The sequence below is a fragment of the Pinus tabuliformis genome, chromosome 8, assembly GCF_031772625.1.
Source record: "Pinus tabuliformis cultivar Carrire ecotype Pingquan chromosome 8, CPIR1, whole genome shotgun sequence".
NCBI lineage: Eukaryota > Viridiplantae > Streptophyta > Pinopsida > Pinales > Pinaceae > Pinus > Pinus tabuliformis.
Window position 1 is genome coordinate 509,065,036 of NC_142294.1, and position 21,076 is coordinate 509,086,111.

General features: G+C 37.5%; 2 protein-coding genes across 3 annotated transcripts; one reads left to right on the forward strand and one right to left on the reverse strand.

The window, feature by feature from the left end:
* Positions 1 to 967: 967 nt before the first annotated feature.
* Positions 968 to 8,809, forward strand: LOC149236318 (uncharacterized). Of its 2 annotated transcripts, XM_089372378.1 has the most exons (5): positions 971 to 1,310; positions 7,235 to 7,600; positions 7,692 to 7,772; positions 7,860 to 7,946; positions 8,426 to 8,809. In XM_089372378.1, the coding sequence occupies exons 1-4, from the start codon at positions 1,193 to 1,195 to the stop codon at positions 7,943 to 7,945; spliced, it is 651 nt and encodes a 216-aa protein (XP_089228504.1). In that variant the 5' UTR covers positions 971 to 1,192; the 3' UTR covers position 7,946; positions 8,426 to 8,809. The 2 variants fall into 2 exon arrangements, with proteins under 2 accessions (XP_089228505.1, XP_089228504.1); XM_089372379.1 differs by lacking the exon at positions 8,426 to 8,809 and having other exon boundaries at positions 968 to 1,310; positions 7,860 to 7,950.
* Positions 8,810 to 13,999: 5,190 nt separating this feature from the next.
* Positions 14,000 to 16,746, reverse strand: LOC149236319 (uncharacterized). Its single transcript, XM_089368839.1, has 4 exons — positions 16,576 to 16,746; positions 16,173 to 16,397; positions 14,426 to 14,546; positions 14,000 to 14,311 (listed from the first exon to the last, which is right to left on the reverse strand). Exons 1-4 carry the CDS (start codon positions 16,744 to 16,746, stop codon positions 14,124 to 14,126), a joined length of 705 nt encoding a protein of 234 aa, XP_089224965.1. The 3' UTR covers positions 14,000 to 14,123.
* Positions 16,747 to 21,076: the final 4,330 nt, after the last annotated feature.

Sequence of the window (21,076 nt, forward strand, 5' to 3'; positions counted from 1 at the left end):
GTTAGTAAGGTCAAGTTGTTTGATGAACTTTTGAACACATTCAATATGGTGACCCCCATCCTAGAAACTGATGGATAGTCGAAAGCGAAATATTTGACAGATGGTGGTTGGTCCATAGGACGGTTCATTACTTGATGAATCTTATCATGGAAGCCCCCATGACACGATGTGTCAATATTGTTGATATTGCAATGTTCATCAACGATGGTAGGTGGTTACATTTTAAATGGAGGTCAAGTGACAACTCGAATATATGGTGGTGAAAGAGCGGTGTTTGCGAGATTCTAGAGTGGATGTGAGTGAAGACCAGTCAGATGTGTTTTCAATTTTTTTCATGTAAGCATTAACAGAGCGTATTGGAAGTAATGTTTCCATGTCATGTGTTCCATGTGTATTGCAAGTTGTGAGTGAGTATTTTGAGGTGTCATTCTAGATATGATTGTTTACCATGTGTATGAATTGTTGCTCTATCATGTCTCAATCATAAATCCACTTTCTTAAGATCTAGATTTATCTAAATCAATAATTTATATCCTATATAACCTTTGTGATCAATAAAATATATATATATATATATTAAAAAATTAATTTTTTATTTATTTCTATTCGTTATAATAAAATTATAGTGAAGTAATTTATTAAACTTTATAGTCACCACATGCATATAAATATATATATTTTGGGTGCAGTGGATATTTGGACCGCTGAGCATGCAGAATCTTTCTGGTTAAAGATCCAACGAATATGTAAAACATTCCTATTTAATATATGAGTGTTCTGTTTTATTATGTTAAAGTAATTTATTAAACTTTATAATCACCGCATACATATAAATATATATATTTTGGGTGCAGTGGATATTTGGAACTTTGTCTCCCTCGCTATTAGCCTATTTCAATGGGTGATGCGTCAGATGGGGAGCAAAGCACTTTTTTTTTGCGCATTACTTTTAGGAGTCTATCGCTTCGCTATTGCCCGGTTTTCGCTCTGAAAACTGCCCGGCTCCGGCCGCCGGCAGTTCCTCCGCCTCGGAAAATTGCCCGGCTCCGGCCGCCGGCAGTTCCTCCGTCCTCCCCCACTTTTCCCTACCTCCGCTACTCTCTTCGTCACTTCCCGATTCTTCCACGCAGAGCTGCGGATTGGAGCTGGCAATCCTGAAATTTTGCCGACAGATCGCCGCCGCGGAGGAATAATGCCATTGCCAATTCGAAATGGAGGAATTGCCCCATCCCGGGCTGCTCACTCACCTTCTTCCTCAGACTCGGCGCCTCCCGCTCTGCAATTCCTCCGCTCTGCTGCTCGCCATCCAGGTACACTGGACTAACACACCATACCCAAAAAAATGTCATTTGTTATTGAAGTATCAGGTCTGTTCGGCTGTTTAAATTTCCTCAGTCATCTTAACCGCCAGTTTGGAGCCATTAAAACCCTGAATTATTTGTAAAAGTTCAACAGTTTGCATGGAAAAATCAGGAACAGTTTCGGATTATTTTTCGGAATTGCAAATGTCATTTTTGGATTTATTTCTTTCCTTCTTGTTCTTTTATGGATAAAGTGCTTGAAATCTCCCGGATTTGCCAATCTTCTGTGGGGATCAACAATGTGTATAGATGAAAGGGGGTTTTCCAGTTGAAACATCAGAATTACCGCAGCCAGTCCAAATACCAGAATTGCAGCAGACTACTGAACCTTTGTTAATGGCAAAAGAGCCAATGTCTGCGGTCCCTAATGATGAAAAAGCACTCGTGCTTTACAAGCCTGTTAATTATGACAGTATGCAATTAGGAGTAGAGTCATAAATTTACCGAGAAGAATAAGAAAATTGGAGAAGAAACATTCACACTCCGGCTATGACAGGATTCACTGTAAACTGCAACTAATATTCTATTTCCTCTACAACTGCTCGTCCACACTTCTTGTTTATTACTATTCACCACGTTCCCTTTTCTCTGAGACTTTATAACAAAAAACTTGGAATTCGAATACCCTCTGTTAAATCTTGTTGCTGGCTCTGCATTTGCACGCTTGTGGCGTTCTGCATAGCCTTCACTTTGACCTCGAAGCTGGGTGGATCTTTCGCCCTCACTGATTGTCATTCTAATCAGTTTCTCTTTGAAAGCACTCGTGCTTTACAAGCCCGTAAATCCACCAGTATTTCCAGGCACTAACAAGCAACCTATAAACGGATCTTTTAGGATGAGGCAAGCCACTAGGGAGGAACTTAATAATTGATGTCAATGAATCTGAGCCTAGGCAGAATCCTCATGGTGACAAACAATTTAAACAACGAAAGGGGAGAGTAGAAAACAAATTGAACAATGGAAGGGGAGAGAGCAAGGAAAAGAGTCACAGGAAAAAATAATATATGAAACTTACGAGTTTTTCCAAATGACATGAGAGGAAGATAGCCCGCCATTAACCTGCATTAGCATGTCAAGGATCTGATGACTAGAATGTTAAGGAACTTTATATAAAAAAAAAATTCTTGTAAAATATAGAATGGAACACATACTTTACACACATTAAGGAGGCATTGGACCTGTGCAAAAGGGCGTGGCATAAAATTGAAACAAAAAGAAAAGTCTATGAAGACTAGAACGATATGGCGAAGTCATCAACACTGCCAGAACTTCGACCTTATTTTACTAAAAAGTTATTGACAACACCCTTTCCACAGTGACTTCGAAGTGAAATTGTGCTCAAAGCCCCAAGGAAATACAATTCCAGCTCACAATTGTTATGATTTTAGTAGAATGTCCCGAGAGTTTTGAAAGTTTACTTATCAATTTTTGACATCAAAACTCAAAAATGCACTAAGCCAATTACAGATCATTTACCAGAAACTAGCCATAGAATTTAATGCAATATCAAGCACAGAAATGTCATTTTCGTTTACAGAAAATCTCTCCGGAGTTAAAAAGCCTGCACATTTTTTCCTTAATAAAAATAAAAAGGATATTCGCTAATATCAAGCCCGTGATGGGCCATCGCCTAAAAAGAACCATAAGGATAAAAAAAAATAAAAATAAACATAAATTTCGAAACCATCTCTTCATATCCTGAGACTTGTTGAACTCTATCTAGATAATCATTACATTTGGCAAAATGTAAATGCAATAATGCACAGCAAACAAATAGGATCATGGCCTGAAAAGAACCATATGTTCCCAAAAACACCTAAATTTTAAAAATTAATTTTTCATCTCGTAAGAGGTATAAAATTCTGTCGAGATAATCATCATCTTTGAAAAAAGATGTAAAGGCAATAATGCATGGCAAACTCTTACCATTAGACAGTGAGCAACAAATCATTAGCTTACTGCATTTCCATCTTATTCATTAAATGGGAATAATGTAAAATTCAATGGATAAGATGGAAATGCAAGTAGCCAATCATTAGCTCACAGCCCCTTGATTGGCTGTTAATGTTTACTAAGAATGCACAGCAAACAAATATGGTTCTAGAAGAAAGAACTTCCATCTCACCCGAACCTGGTTTCCATGAAGTATCCCACTCTTGAAATGAGAGGCAGTTTGCTCAGTGGTAAAATGCAGATATGTATGCTAATGACAATTTTACAAATTGATCAGTATAAAAATAAATTGTCCCATCTAAAATGTTAACAAGGATTTGACATCACCTATCTGGTATAGTAAGAGCTGAAAGTTGAAGAAAACGATATTTAGAACAGAGAATTTCCTGAGCAATGCACAGGCCTTTTTAGCAAAACTCAGACCAGGGAGAAATCGGTTAATCTTTTAGTACAGAACAGAGGAATATTACTTTAGCCACATCTCCAAAATGATGTTCAAGATCAGTAAACCTTGCGGAAAAAATTTAGGAGTATTACTTTCATGATTAACTACTTTCAGAAATCCGAGAATTTGGTGTAACCATATACGCTCTTGCTTTGTAAAGAGACAAACCCCCCACTGTTAAGAAAAATCATAAATTAAATTTCATGTCATGTCAGAAAAGCCTGACAATAGTTTGATCACATTAATTCAAAGGCAGATACCTGCTGTTGGCAGAGAAGCAGAACTAAGGGCTGAGAGGACGAATATAAGCCCAGTGAAGCGCCAAATGAAAAGAAAGAGAAAGCATCATGTACATATTCACGTGAACGCTTCCAAAACAATTTAACTCAAAATTTAACTAGTCGTTTCAGTAATTTAACTCAATTATATTTTCGGAAATATTTCGGAATTCCTCTGACCCTCATATACTGTAAGTCTATCACAAGCCACAAGGGCTTAAAGGAAAAGAGTCAAACAAGAAGTAGCAAAGAGGGTTAGAGTCTAGACCCTACACTCTGTACTTGTATAGCACTTCTCACATTTTGAAAACAAGTTTAGATATGCTATCTCCTAATGAAATGAACAATAGCAATAAACAAATTACACAGCTAAAGATGAATCAGGAAAATGAAAGTATGCATGACCCGTATGCCCTCAGTTGTGAAGGTTATCTCCTCATCCAAAGATTTGCATTGAACTCCCTTTAAGTAGGAGAGATTGGATGACTAGATGTGAATAAGGGACCATGTCAACAACTCAATCAAACTAACCTAAGCCGCAAATGGAGGGTTAAGCTAAAAGGAGAGGAAGAGAACAACTGTAGAAACCTCCAAATAGGTGGAGGGATCATAGAGACAACAAACACCAGCAAGCCCAAGAGAGGAAGGAGATCATGAGATCATTGCAGAGTGTTCAAATCGACAATTTTGGTATTTCCAAGAGTGAGAATAGAGACCGTTGGATAGGCGGCTTTTTGAAAAGAGTCAAATGATAGATTTTGACCAAATGTACATAGTCAAATGGGCCTAACCATAGGTAATTTCCAAAAAGCCCACTCTCTGTAATGCAGGAAAGTGTGGAAGCTGGAAACAGGTGTGGTAGTCTTAAAACAATCTACAATTTGGAGTGCATGCCTAGACCACTAAGTTATAGGAAATCTAATTAAGTGTGTGCCTCAAACAGTATGCTCTAATGGATTAGGGACGTTTGGGGGACTCAAAGGAGGTTCCTCAACTAATACCCTAACAAGTGCATGAGGCCCAAGGCAGATCCTAATTAGAAAGGGAGGGATCCAAGTGGGTTGGCCAAAGCACATGTTATAGCCAGATATACAACCAAGGAAGGCCAAAGATGGATGGAGGACACACCAATGGCACTAGACATCAATTGAGAAACCAGAATCACAAATCTAGACCAAGATAAGGGACTCAAAAGGATGTTCTTCAACACATAAGAGCCATCACTGAAATGGATAGGAAGACCTTGATGTTATTCTAGGGTGAGCCATGTATAGTCAATGCACTATAAAATACCCACCTCGATGTCATTCTAGGGTGAGCCATGTATAGTCAATGCACTATAAAATACCCACACATCAATATCTGGTGGGATAAGTGTGTGGTAAGAGTGAAAAAGCCAAATACTGCATAAAAGAACATGAAATATATCAGCAAATATGTTCAACATTCGATAAAGATCCGGACTATTTCTGTCCCGTTAGTACTTTGGTAGTACCTGTAAGTAGATTAATCATGGAATCCACACTTACCAATATTTCTGCAAGATATGCTAACTATAAAGGATGGCAAGAAAAAATGATATAATAAACCTTTTCAAAAAATAAAAATAGGTTATGTGTGCATGAACTTACGACTGATAATTGATATACTCAAGCTCTGAACCACTGCCAGACAGTAACCTAAAATCTTCCCAGTCTGCCAGAATCACTTTAGAATCGTGGCCAAAAATTGTTGTTTTTAGTCTGTTGTTTAGCCTACTCCATGCAGTAGCAGTCATTCATCGGCTGGTATATCTAATGTTTGTTCTGCAGGAACTCGAAGATAATGACTAGTATATTGGTTTTATGGAACACAGCTCACAAATTCCAGATTAATACTGACCTGTTTGCCTTTGGAATCGAAATAGGAAAAACAGACATCACATTTGTAGATGACTTTGTTTAAATTCATTCAAGTTTTTGCTTAAAACTTGTGAAATGTCTCTCCCAGAATTTTACTCATTAAATCTGGTTTAACCTGCTTTCATTCAAAGCTTCATTTGTCCCTGATAGTATGACAAAACTGACCTTATCCTTCTTTGCACGTCCATGCCTCAATGCCTGGCCTGTAGCTTTGTTTACAAGGGAAAATGCAGGAAATCCTTCATCGTCCTTGGCCTTCACAATCCATGAAGTATTCATGATCCATTGCTGCGGATCAAAAACATATAATCGACCAATCATTTCACATACGCACAACAAATACTAATCTCTGTCACAAACCTTGTTTGTGTTTGGGTTGTTTACAAAAACAGAGAGCAAAATTTAATCTCTACCATCAACTAGATTTGGGTTTGGTTCACACATACATACATATTTATTTTTCTCTCTTACACCCCAATATTCTACAATCAAGATGGCCATTAACCCTGCCAAGTTTGATTTCCATTTTTTCCCAGATGAATTTGCATTTATTAACAATAATAGGATGACATATTCATATATTTTTCAATGTTTCTGATACTATGCCTTCATATGCAATGTCTAGATTGGGATTTGAATTCATGTTGGAATTTCCTACTCGGTACTCAATAAATTTGAACATCAGATAAACCTAGGCTCGTGTTTTCTGGGATTTTTCACTAAAAAGATATGATTGTTTAAAGTAGGAGACCAATAATACTGTTGAGTCATACCATTGTTACTTAAAAACAACATTTCTATCTGATAGAAGGAAAAAATGTGCCCGGAGGATGGATTGATTATTGCATATGTTACTAACAACAGCTGAACCTTGTTATCGGTTCAAGGAAATCTTAAAAGAAGAAGGATTTCTAAACAAGTACAAGAGAGAAAAGTAGCTAGAATCATCAGTGGAACGAACAAGAAAAATTATGGATACTGATTGTTGTCCTCATGAGAACATAACCCGTGCTTATTGGGTGAGAAGTCAGACAGATAGAGGTAAAAGATACCTTGTCACCTAGTATCGTAAGGATTTTATAACGTGTGAATGTCCATGGTTTATCCGTGGAAACATTTGCAAGCATGCCATAAAGGTTAATTGGTTGTATTTCCACTGAGATAATTCAAATCCATTGCTTCATTAGCACGCAGAGGATAACATATGTAATGACCCACCTGAGATCAATATAGAGCCTCAAAACCATGATGCAAATGTCGATGCTACTCTCATGGCCACAAATGTTGTTGATGCAGATGCCGAGGCACTTCATTTGGCAAGGGAGGAGTTGTTTAGCTATACACGTCTCATTTTCGATAACCCTCCTACTACTTTGGCAAAGACAATCCAGTTGACTAGTATGCTTAAAAAAATGTTGGATGAAGCCAATAATTTGCACGTTATTGATTTTGACTTCACACCTGGATTGGGTTCTCTTGATCCATCTTTGAAGAGGAAGAAGAGTTTCTTTAGCCCCACAAAGAAAAGAAGAAGCAACAGAAAAAACAGTGGTTTGGAAACTGAGTTAAATGTTGATCCATCAGAATATGAACCATTTGAGTCTCGATACCTCAATAAGCGAGGACGTCATCGATCAAATAATGTCGTGTCTATGGTTCCAGGTTAGTTTCATGTGTTGAATAGAGTCATGGATTTAGATTTAAGTATTTAATCATCACTATTCTTTAACATGTGGTATGTTTATTTTTACAGCGATGCAACAATCCCCAACCGTGGCGATAACCCAAGACCAAAGGGAGATGCAAGACCATCCAACCTTACCTGCCATGCCAGGTACATTTGACACTCTTTCATTGTCTGTGCATATATACCTTGATGCTCTTGAAAATTTCTTTGCGATAACGTTTGACATTTTTCTAGGTAACTATAGAATAAGTGGAGAAGTATCATCTTCTACCATGACTGATCATCTATGGAAGGACTTCAACTCTAGTGGGAATCAATGAGGTATGCACAAATAATAGATAAGCTAGGTTATCATGGCGTCGTCAGGTGGCCCTCTATCATATGATAAGTATATTTATGTTTTCTCATTGTTATGTTGTTATGAAAATACCTTTTTCATAATCTGTTCATGGTTCGATGTTTATTAGATTTATAGATCTTTATATTTTACATCTTTATAAAGTTATGGTTAGATGGTCAAATGCCAACGAGGTTTGGACCTTATCATTGCATTTTTTGTTGTTGGATTTTTTATTCCTTGCCTCTAGTCAAAGATCTTGTTGGATTTTCATGACTTCATCAAGCTGATTTTGCCTCCATGGAATAGTATATGATAGAGTAGTAGATTGTTATGTTATTTTAAACATGCCCTCTTCATGATTTGTTGATGTTCACTGAACAATGTTCTGTCCTTTTATGCTTGTGATAAAGTGTTAACTGTCTTGTAGACTACTCCTTATTTGTGATCCTGAATTTTGCAGGCATAGGAACTCCTTCCAGAAAGGGAAAAGACAAATGGAAACATGCATTCTACAAGAGAGCTAAGAGATGACTAAATAGCAAAAGCCCTGAAGGTGCTTGAATGCTCTTTGAAGAGACAAATGGAAGGGACACAGATTTTTGTTGATTGAAGTGGACAGATTTGAGCCGAGGAAACTTTTAAGGTTGTTGACTTATGCACTGTATTGGATTCGCTACTCCTTTCTTTGAGCTATTTTGTTCTCTAGCCTCTGGTGTGCCTCTTTTACTGTCGCAGTGGTTATTTCTATTCACTCAAAAAGTGATGATTTGTAAAAATTTGAACTTAGATCAAGAAGCAACTATCTATATATATATATATGGCCATTGTGATGTTTTCCTGTCTATGAATTTTTTGTGTAAATTCCCATAAAAAAATATTTTCTAATTGTTCCTAACGGAGTAGTAAAAAATGTGATCTTAAAGTGCCACGATGTGACTGTGTATCAATTAAAATACATGAAATAGATATCGTTAGTAACCCAAATGATAAGCATGTTCCATGTTTTCAGTAAAATTAAAATGATATTGAAGGGTAGCTTGAAAGAGACCTTAGATGAAGGAAATCAAAGCAACAACATTTTGTGGCAAAGGATTACTCTATTAGAGTACACATAGTTGGTAATATTGATTACAAAGTCTGAGTTGGTTAGAGCATTGCATCAGCCTCTGAAACAACAATGGCCAAAACCTACACACAAGTAAAATATATATAAATCCACTCTTCACTTCACTACTTTGTGAATTGTGACAAAGCAGAATCTTACATCATCTAGAGCTGAACACTGTTTAGATACTATTAAGTTGAGCTTCTCAAAACTTGACAGGGACATTTCATCAAGTGCATGGGCTAGATTATGCATATCTTTGATGCCAAAACTGTATGTTGTCTTCAATTTCCCCACTCTCTCGGTTAGTCATTCTGTAACCTTCGGCAGTATGTTATAAAATGACATTGTAAATGAGGACTGCTTATATTAAAAAGGAAATGGGGCCAAAACCAAAAGTCAAATTCTTGTTTACAGTCTTGTGTTAACTGCTTTTTAGTAGAAACAAAAAGCTGCAATTGTTCTTCCATACTTCTTAGCTGTTGTTGTTGTTGTGAGACTGAATCCTAAATCGATCTATGTAGCGTATGTATTTTCAAACCCTGGGGTATCCTCAAAAAGGGAATGGCCATAATAATTAGAAATAACAAAGTTCCATGGGATGGCCATGCATTTATGAAGCATGTAGAGGGAATTATTAATTTTCAGTTATTGATTTTCACCATGCATTTATTAAGCATATGGATTTTAACCACGCGTTTATGAAGCATATAGGTGGATTTATTATTTTTGAAGCTATGGGTTTGGCATTATGGATAGATTCATTACCTTACATCAAACAGTTTTGAGAGGTTTCATTCTTTTAAATTTATGAAAAGTTGACATTACCTTATCTTAAAGATTGCACCCTGGATACCGTCAGTTTTTTCCTTTCATGGTATTAGCATTATGTAAGGGTAACACATGAAATCTCTCAACCAAAAAGAAACAGTGTCGAATTTTTTTTGGGTAAGAATTTGGTGATTATTTTTTCAGAAAAACTGATCATATAGGTGTTTGAATGGTTTTTTGTATGGTAGAAATGGATTCAGAACCATCAAAAACCACTTGAATACCCAAAATCCTAAAGTTTGACAGTTATAACCCAGCTTTCCCAAAATTTCTGCCGATTTTGACAAAAATCATGACTAAAAGAAACAGGTTGATTATGGAAAACCAGTGAAAAGACTTTTTACAAACAAATATATTTATAGAGAAAAGGCAAATGCACACACAACCACAAACCTGAAACAAGAAGGTATGTAGTAGATGGCCAAGAACCAAGCACATCAACAACCATTCAAAACACTCATATTCAGTAGTCATATAAACATCTCTTAAAACTTTCATCGTATAAGTCTCCAAAATCTAAAGATTTGTTCTAAACCACATTTGAGAATGTTCTTGAAAAAAAGAAAATTGTTGGTCAAGAAACTTTACATACCAGAGTGAACCATGAAAGCAATAACACTCACCTCAACTATTCCAATTGTTACATTTGTTTTTTTAATGTTAGCAGAACATTACATATTACATATGTTCACATTGTTCAGCCAAAAAAGATTTAGAAACAAAATCCTCCTTCACAACCATTGACTGAACAAAAAAGATTTAGAAACTTTGGTGGGAAATTTCCCATTCCAAAATATTGTATGAGATAATTTAATTAGGCCAAAATTACATAAATGAAAAAACATTTATATTAATAAATTTCCATACTATGCATGAAATATTTTAACTCATATGAATTGTAACCTTTTAGTTGGGTTAACATACATGTTCAAGCAAATATTCTAGCAAGATTGTGCAATCACATTCCTCAATCTATTCACTAAAAAAAGTGGAGGGTAAAACCTAAACATAGATTTACTGATAAGGAGTAAAACCTAAAAAACAAAAATCATGACCTTGCTGATAATGGTATGATGGCTGTGTGTGAGAATACCTAATCCAGATTCCAGACATAAAATATGTACTGTTTAGCAAAAGTGGGCACATATCAATTAAGCTAGTCCAACTCAAATATAAATGTTTGATAAGATAGAAATTTTATATCAATTACACAGATGATCAAATCAGGTCAATGGGACCCAAAGGTACATCAAGCTACAATGACCATGTGGGAGCGATTAAGCATCTCCTAGAAGGGTAAATTATAGAGGTGAGTTGGACACCCCAAATTTCTATGTCGTCCATCTCCTTTATGACTGATTAAATACTGTACAAAACAAAATCCTATTGAATAACATAGATATTTACATTTATTTTGATTATTGTCCGCCAAAGAATATCTGTACAAGTAAAAGTCAGGCCCCTAAATGAATTGGTGGAAAACTGGAAGCTGCTTCACTAGTGTGCTGAAGTGACTGAATTGCTAGTCTCGGGCAAGAGAATTGTTTGAGCAGTTCTTGAAGAGTCCCAACTATGAAGGATTCTAAGAATAGAACGAGCTTTCTTTTTTGCTTTAGGAGTACCAGATGTGAGAAGATTATACAGACAAGGCATTAATGATGGCAATCTCAACAAACTATTTAAAATTTTGTCACTTCCATTGCAACACAATGATAGCAAAACAGAAATCAATTGTCCTTGCATTTAGCTGAAGATGAACCCAATCTTAAATGGTTGACTATTAGAGGGATTGCAGAGGTTTCGCTAACTACAAGTAATCCTCTTAACTCTCTTACAAGAACAGCCAGAACACCAACTGCATATTTTCTAGTTTTTATCTAAGAATCCCTTTGTAGAGGAAAAACTAGTGCAACATTTGGAGGAAGTGGAGTGGTCACATGGGAGATTTAGCATAGTAGACCATCATGATGGATGTGATTTCTTGGAGAAATATTGACATTTCCTTATGACACACTGAGCATGAGCAAGATTTGCTTTGATTTAAAAAGACTAGGTCCTTACTATCATGATAAATCCACAAGCACAAGATCTGAAATACAGAGAAGTCAAGCCAAAATAGAGTTGTGATCTGGGAAAACTATCGAGATGAAATCCAAGGGGGAGACGGGAAGAGTGACTGGGTGATTGAGAAATAAGTGTTATTAAGAATAAATTTCTTATAAACATAGTAAAGAAACCTTTCATCATTGATCAACAACCAACGAACAAATTATCTCACAGGTAGAAATTTTTTTATGTGCTTCTTGTTGGCAAGACATTCTTGAGAGGATCTCAAATCGAATTGGCAACTAGACCTTCCACTCTTTGAACTTGGAAGGTCGTGTGACCTTGATCAAAGATGTTCTTCAAGCTTTACCGCTATACCAAATTTCAGCATTGCCAACGCATACGCTGATTTATAAAGCTATCACTACCAAATTTTGAGATTTCTTGTGGCAAGGCACTAAGCACACTAGGAAGTGGGCTATAGTGGCTTGGGAGAAGGTATGTTAACCAAAGTTGGTAGGGGGCCTTGGATTGAGGGATCCATAAATGCTTAACAAAGCCTTGGGAGCCAAACTATTGTGGTGTTGGTTGCAAGGGGGTGGGAACTCTTGAAACAAGCATGGAACATAAAATACAATTAATCCATTTCCCAAGATGATAAACTTCCCTCCTCGATTTACTCCCCCGCCCCTTGGTTTTTCCAATCTTAACTTTGACGGGGTTGCCAAAGGAAATCCAAGCCCAACCAAGTATGGAGGATTATTCAAGGACTGGCATGGAAATACTAAGGATATATGTTGGCAACTTTGGAATCACCAACAACAATGTTGTAGAGTTTATTGCTCTAGAACAAGGTCTGCAGAGCGCAAGCAAATAAGGCTTTTCTAATATCCAAGTGGATGGAGATTCCCAACTGGCCATATCCACAACTCAGAAATTTATCTAGGGTACCCTTGTGTCAAAAGTGGTTAAGAGTTGGGATTTTGAGTTATTGGTTTCTCGGATTCAAATATTGTTATCCACCTTTCCCTATGTGATCACATTACATTCTTGTTGGACTGGGAATAAGGTAAGCCAATCTTCTTGTAAATTGGGGATGCTGGGAGAGAGAATTGACTTTTAACTCCACATGGCCAATGCAAACCCAAATCAGTTGGGCCAATCAAATGATTACTATCGTCAAGGAGGATAAATATACCCCGTGGGGGGTGGACCCATGCACCGACAACCTTTTCTAATTTCTTATGGCTATAGGTTGTGTGTATATCTTGATGCTTTTTTGGTTTCTTGTTTTGGATATCTCAATCTTTTTTGGCTACTATCAAATTTCTGGTGAATCAACTACGAACCTACAAATCCATTAAGCGTAAGACTTGGTAAACTTTTGAAATGTTGTAGACAACAATAGAACTTATTGCCATAATAAAAAACTCCTCAAATTACAATTTTTTTTAACTAATTGACAAACATAAAATGTTAAAAATAATGTATCATTTTAAATATAAAGGAAACACAACTTTAAATAATATATCATTTTAAATGAACTAAGAAAAACTAAACTAAATTAACCAGCTTTAGCTATATTAAATTTTCACATTTTAAAATATATTAAAAAATAATTTATAATTAATAAAAAAATCATTAAAAATTCTGCAGAGGATGCTTTTAACATTCATATATATATTTGAAGCGCAAATAAATGATAACACATATGTTTCATATATTAAAAAAAAAAATTGAATGTTTAAAAGACTACCAAATAGATGGTAATGGACTATTACAAAAGCCACTTACATCATTTCTTTATGATGTTTGGTATGTTATTGAAATAAAGCTGCTCCTTTTCAGAGTTTTCTCACAGCCATTTAAGCAATTGAATGTGCTATTCTTAGCAAGCAGCTTCTACCCGTGTCTTATTTACCTTAGTTTCAAGGGTTGTTATAGTCAACGATATATATTAATCAGAAAGGTTGGAGTAACTAACTTTGCAGATAGCAAACTTGTATAAGCCAGTAACAACCTTTGAAATCACCTTTACATTGCAAAACTGACTCACTTTTCAGCTTCATCAGTATTGATTATGAAAATAATACATATCAAATAAAAAACAAAATGATATTTCTAAATATCAAATTGTTCTTATCAGGATTCATTAGCCCAATTGGCCTGGTTCATATCAAAATTCCTTGGCCCAATTGGCCTCACTACCCACTCTAGGCATGCTAGTCTGCCTCTTGGCAAACACATCTACTTTGAAGTTCGCCCCACACATCTGCCCCTTACTATCAACACGAGGCATTGGCATCAGCTTATTCAGAGGATGTTCAAAACTCTGCAAGCCACCTGATGTAGAGAAAAAACAACCTGCAGGGCCAAATGCAACATCAGTATAAATAAGAGACAAAAATTAGATCACTATGCTTGATGTGTGAAACAGTCAGAGAATAGTTAAGGTCTAATTTAGCAGTCGAATATTACCTCGGGGAAAAGGAGCAAAAGATTTTCCACATCCCTCTTTGAGGACATGTGGATCATCAGATAGAAAAAGGCAACCATCAGTTGTAGTGCCCCAAAAGAAAGGCACTGAACCATCGGCATCCTAGAAATAAAAATAGTGTCCGAGTCAGAATGCCAGGAAATCCACAATTTCTAAGGAAAGATTTTATTCAAATAAATACTCAGTGCAGCATTTTTGGGGTCTATGGAAATCTGATGTATGAGCAGACCTCTCTGGGAAAAAGGTGTTCATTGGCCACGTGATTTTGAATAACTATTTTCCCTTTACCTCTCTAGCCAAACAAAGGAGAACAAATCCATTGGCAAATAACTCATGCTTAAATATTGTAAGCAAAATAGGAGTGTTGCAGAACCTGGGAAAATTTTTCCATACATTTGCAAAGGAATACCAACCATCATGTAAGAATTTTAATGCTTTTAGCAAAGAGGTATGTTCACGAGCCAAACTCCTATATCATGTCCCATATATTAAAATGGCAAGTCAAAAACGATCTCCCCAGAGTCAAGACCAGATCCCCGAACTTAGAGGAGTCCATTAAAGCAGAAAGTCAGGTTGAACAACTGAGATCTGAGTTGAGTCAGTATGCTGACTTGAATCACTATGTTACCATATCATCAAGTTCAGTAGAATAAATTCGATCATACTTTTCTATGTACAATCATAATAATTGAAGCCTATATCTTAACAATGGTTTTAACAAGAGCAACAATGTAGATATTCTTTATATTACAGGGTTTCTCTTGGATGGCCAACTCTGCTGTGTTTCTCAACTATGATCAGTAAGGTAGGCCAGGTTAGTTTTAGCTTTTGGGACTTGTAGCTATATGGCTAGGGTATGGGTAGCAGTTTGTAATGATGGGACACCTTCTTTCATCCGTGACCTTAATGAAAGTCATGAAGTTGACAGGTCTATCTTGTAAATTTTCTAAAATAGTAACTGTCTTACACCATAAAAGGATAGTAAGTGCCTTACAACAGAAAAAAGAAAAAGTCGCAGTATATATATTAAAAGAGTAGGCATGTACTTCTACTTCTAGTTTTAAAAAGGATCTATTATCTACTTCATTTTAGAGTATATTCACGTTAGAAGAGTCACTGAGTTCTAGTCATTATATCCATAAACCAGATTAATGTATACTGCAAATATGTTGCTGTTATCAAACCGTTGCCAGTTAGGATGGATCCTGAAACCTGTGTGTGGCAAATTCGCCAAAATACCGCCAGTTGGCTTGGAAAAATCTCTACATTGCCATTAAGCCACAAGTTAATTTGAAAGCTAAAGTTATGGCACAGATTTTTCTCAAGGCTTGTAATTTGAATTTGCTAAATCTTCCTTTCAAAAGGATCTCATCATAACTCATCTAAGAATGTAAAGCTACTCCAAAAAAGAGGAGATGGGAAGGAGTTTGCAGGGTCAACAGATCCACCTGTCTATGCTAGTGAAATGGTAAACCTGTGGATTAAATAAAAGAGGCAGGGCCTTAAATTTTCCCCCCTGTACTAAAATTCCAGAGATGGATAAGAAAAATATTGGGAAACCTCAATTTTATTTATTATAGAGGGAAATGTAGCAGGAAGGATAGAGGGAAATGTGCATGTAGCAGGTCAGAAAGAAAAAATTAAGGGTTTATCTTAGATATTTCAATGGAAAATCTCAAAACCCCCCAACAAAAAAAGGAAATGAAGGGATAACAATGACAAGCGTACCACTGCTGTGAAGAAAGCTTGGGAGGTGGAGTCGTAAAGAACGAAGGCAAACTTTCCAGAGAGATCTCTGACGACCTGATCTGCAGGGTAGGGGCCCTGATCTCTGAGAGTCCGATACGCTTCTGTGACAATAGCCACTTCATTTGCACTTTTGTTCAGACCATATCGTTGCCTCAACACCGCTATGTTATCCATGATGCCCTCGAATATGCACTTTATCCATAACTAATCCAAAATTGACATTCTCAATTTTGCAAACTGTTGAACTTTTACAAATGATTTAGGGTTTTAATGGCTCCAAACTGGCGGTTAATATGATTAAGGAAATTTAAACAGCCGAACAAACTTGATACTTCAATAACAAATGGCATTTTTTTGGGTATGGTGTTTTAGTCCAGTGTACCTGGGTGGCGAGCAGCAGAGCGGAGGAATTGCAGAGCGGGAGGCGCCGAGTCAAGGAGGAAGGTGAGTGAGCAGCCTGCGATCGGGCAATTCCTCCATTTCGAATTGGCAATGGCATTATTCCTCTGCGGCGGCAATCTTTCAGCAAAATTTCAGGATTGCCAGCTCCCATCTGCGTGGAAAAATCAGGAAGTGAATGCGGAGCGGAGGAAGAGGGTGGCGGAGTGCGGAGGGATTGTCGGCGGGCGGAGCCGGACAATTTTCCGGGCGGTGACAGAAACTAGGCAATTCCTCCGCCTAGGTAGACTACTCCTTACTTTTATCCCGTGAATCCCTTGAAAGTAGTATTGCTGGTATCGTGAAATCCAGTCTGTACAGAATACATGTCTGTGCTGTCACCGTATTCTCCATTTTTCTGGTTCTGGACCGCAACAGAAGCGTTCATGTGCTTTTAATTTGGAATAACTGCAAGGACTGCGTGTTGAAACAATCCATTTGTCATTGGAGTTCTAGATTCATCAATCTCATCAATAATAAAAACTAATACGCACTGCATGCACTTGTGCACTGTAACGCCCCAGGAAAAATGTAAATATTTGAATTTATTGCGGTTAAAAAACTGAATATGACATTATTAATTATTTTGGAATTTAATAATATCTTATTATTTCTCAAATAAGAAGAAATGTTATTGTTGGAAATGCTGGCAACTTCTAAGAGGGAAGTTGGAGGAAACAGTGGCAGTGAACTGCAACCCTAACCACCTCCCCTAACTGGAAGATTTCCTGAGGAAAAGGAGAGGGGAAGGGGGGTTAGTCTGTGCTGTAGAGACAGGCAGAGAAAGAAAAAGAAATCTGGTGGCTAAGTCTGGTAATGATCAGATAGCCCTGCTCGCTGTTGAGCACTTGCGGAAGACTGCGGTCTAGCAAGAAGCAAGGGGGGAGATTTGGGTCCCGAAGGACAAATCTCCTGGTTGGGTGGATTGAAGACAGTAGACCCTGATTCGGGTAACTGCTGGGAGCAATTATCAGACAGAGGATTCCAGGGAAATAAGAATTCAACCTTTTAGTCAGAGGACTTAGGTATGTAAGAGCTATGTCCTATGTTATTTTAAAAAAAGTCTGCATAATGTCGCTGTTATATTCTCCTTGAATTCTGTGTGCAATGTGGAACAAGGGAGTGAGGGAAGTTTTCTTATAGTAAACCAGGATGGGTAGCTGAGTAGGAAAGGGACTATTTTTCCATGGAAATTTATATTGATGAAAGTGTTCTCACGTGCGAATAGATCTGAAACTTGTTTTCTTAAAAATGCCGAGAGGTAACTGTAGGATGAATCTACGGGGACTCTTTGAGAAATTGCAGTATGTATAACCATAGCAAACCAGAATCATGAAACTATAGTATAGAGTCTATAAAATGGCTCATGCAATAAAGAAAAGAAATAACATTTCGCTGAAAGGAAATAACAGAATCTCTTTCTTTAAATCTGGTATTACGCTTAACACAGAGATAAAATATATAGACAATTTAATGTATAGATATGAACCTTGAAACAATGGAGCTAACGAAATGCATATAAAATAAAGAAACAGAAATTTCTGAACGGCATGACCACACCTGCGTGGAGAGGCAGGCTTTATAGCTAGGGTTAGTTCATATACAAAATCCTTAGGAGACAACAAGATAAGAATTCAGGCAAATTACTCATAGATATAAATAAAGAATGACTGCAAACAAAAATCTACAGGACTCGACCCTGTACAGAATACACTGGCTCAGAAAGAGTGTAAATACGAGGTCAAACTTAGGGTATAGCCTAGACGGATATACTCCTGAGATTTGCAGCACGCAGAGGCTGTTGTATCATTCCAAGAAATTAAAAAAACCTGGGTGAAAACCCAAGAAACCTTGCTATCGTGTAGAGCACATTATACTGAACATCTTACAATACAGAAATAGAATACTGTGCATTATGAAACAAAACCCGCAGGCAACGGGAGGGTGTGGAACAACCACATTCAATATATAAATAATGGCAAGATTTACACTGTTACAGTGGCACAGTGATTATAACATATATCACATAAATAATGGCAAGATGTACACTACTACAATGGCCTATTATTTTTAATCCCATAACGTATAAAATTAAACAGGGGTTTGTAAATACAGGGTAGGCAATAGCCATTATAATGACAGAATTCGGCTAGCAGAGACCAAACCATTAGTGGAGAATAAAGAAAACCTGGTACTTGCATAATTACATTGGGCGCATAAACAACTGTAAACTCAGAAGTCAAGTACTTCACCAGGGCAAGGACCCAAATAAAATTATTTAACAAAAATCCCATTACAATGACCAATAATGTACCAGAGCTCGAAGGCTCGTTCCAAATTACAGTCTACAGTGAAATGGAACCTTCTCGAGGAAGGATCTATAACCCTGTGTGAGCCGGGCAGATTCGTCAGGTTCAAACCCCGTCAATACTCTGCCATTACGCAGGAGAGGAAATAAAATCTGTAAGGAGCTGGTCAGAGGGCCTCTCTAGCCGACTTAGGCAATAAGTAGTTCTACTGGTTCAGAAGAACCCTCATTACTTGTGGTCGATATAATAAGACATGTATAGAGCACAAGGAGCATACCTGTTAGTCGGCGTGAGGTCGACCGCATCTGCGCCCATATATGATTTACAGGAAAAGAAGAAGTAAACATCCATGCCTACAGGCAGCGACACAAGCCTGCTGTGAGTTAAAGCCCATAAACCTGAGCAGTAACAAAACGAACTGTAACAGTAGACAGATAACTGTGTAACACAAAGAACGCTTACCAAGACCTCGTCTGTGGGAAGAAACAATTTCAAGCCAAACTGGTAACGCAACCGAGTAGCAAAATGATAGCCCTCCCTTGACAAGTCAGGGCTCTGAGCCTGCTCGATGCTACACAGAGGTTGGAGTAGTGCAGAGCCGAACCAAACATGACATGGAATACCATATTGGAACAATAAACCCAAATGAAATGCCTCGAGCCAGATCCACCCTCGGATGGACTTCTTTCCATCTCCACCATCGATGCGGGGAGAGACTTGAGGGCGCGAAGGCAGAGGAGCCATTATCACGTGATCTAGTCAGCCTGCATAAATGCCATAGGACAGGTGGACCGGAAGAAGCCAACGACATTTATGTCCGCAGACAAATATCCTATCCTCCGCTGAATACTTTCCAATATGACTATAATCATCCAGATAATTCCATTCATGAATCTTCTCTGTGATTGCCATGTGTAAATGTCATTAAATTGGAAATAGAAACTATGTACCAGACCATGCAGGATGGTGGATTTTGTGTAAATGTGCAATTTTTTTTTATTAACGTGTAAGTTAATTGACAGGGTCATTACAAGTGGTATTAGAGCCCAGTTACAAAATTGAGGCCTCTAGGAGTTGAAATTGAAAATGAAAATGAAAATTGACATTGATATTGAAGTTGGAATTGAAAGTGAAAACTGCAAATTGAAGACAGCAAATAGCTGATTTATTTTTTTAATTATTTATGTTAAAGACAAAAAACCAAACGACAAACAGTATGAGAAGAGGGGATAGTGCGTCGCGCAGGTATGCAATGGGTCAGGGACCTGTACCTGGCCCTGAGAGTAATCCCGAGCTATGGGTACAGCTCGGTGAGGAGGTATGTAATACAAATCAGGCTATTTTGGAGATAGTGCAGGAACTGAAAAATGAAATGGCTTGGTTACGCGAAGATAACGCACGACTAACTATGGAGCAAGAAAGAATTCTAAAAAGCCTGTCTGACAGATAGAACCAGCGGCCAGCTAATCCCAGCGCGGAACAACAGAGAATGTCAGAAAAACAGAACCATCATATAGCACCTGAAGGGTTGGAAGAGAGGGAGGAACGTTCTGACAATGCATATGAACAACAGACCTCAAAAAGGCAATGGATAGAGCTGCAAGGAGAGTTTCATAAGATTAAACCGCCGCACTTTGACGGGGAACAGGAAGAAGCAGCTGAAGCATGGTTAATCAATATGAACAAATATTTCCAGTTATACGAGTATGATCACAACCTTAAGGCACGACTAGCCATTTTCCAACTACAGGGAAAAACTACCTTGTGGTGGGAAGAAGTTAAGATTGTAAAGGGAGTGACTGAGCAGACCAGAACTTGGGAAAAATTCCAAAGGTGCTTCAAAGAAAGATATCTGACTGAGCGCTTCTACAACGAAAAGGCAAGAGAATTCCATGACTTGCGGTTGGGGCAGCAGACCATGGACGAATTTATCACCCGTTTTACTTCCTTGCTTCGTTATGTGCCTTATATTAGAGAGGAAAAAGCTAAGGTGCAAAGATTTGTTAGCAGTTTACCACTGTATATGTGGGAAATGATTGAGTTTGACAATTTGAAGACAATGGACGAGGCTATCCATAAAGCCAGGATCTGTTACCAGCATAATTAACAGAAAGGAGAAGCTTTAGGCAAAAGATG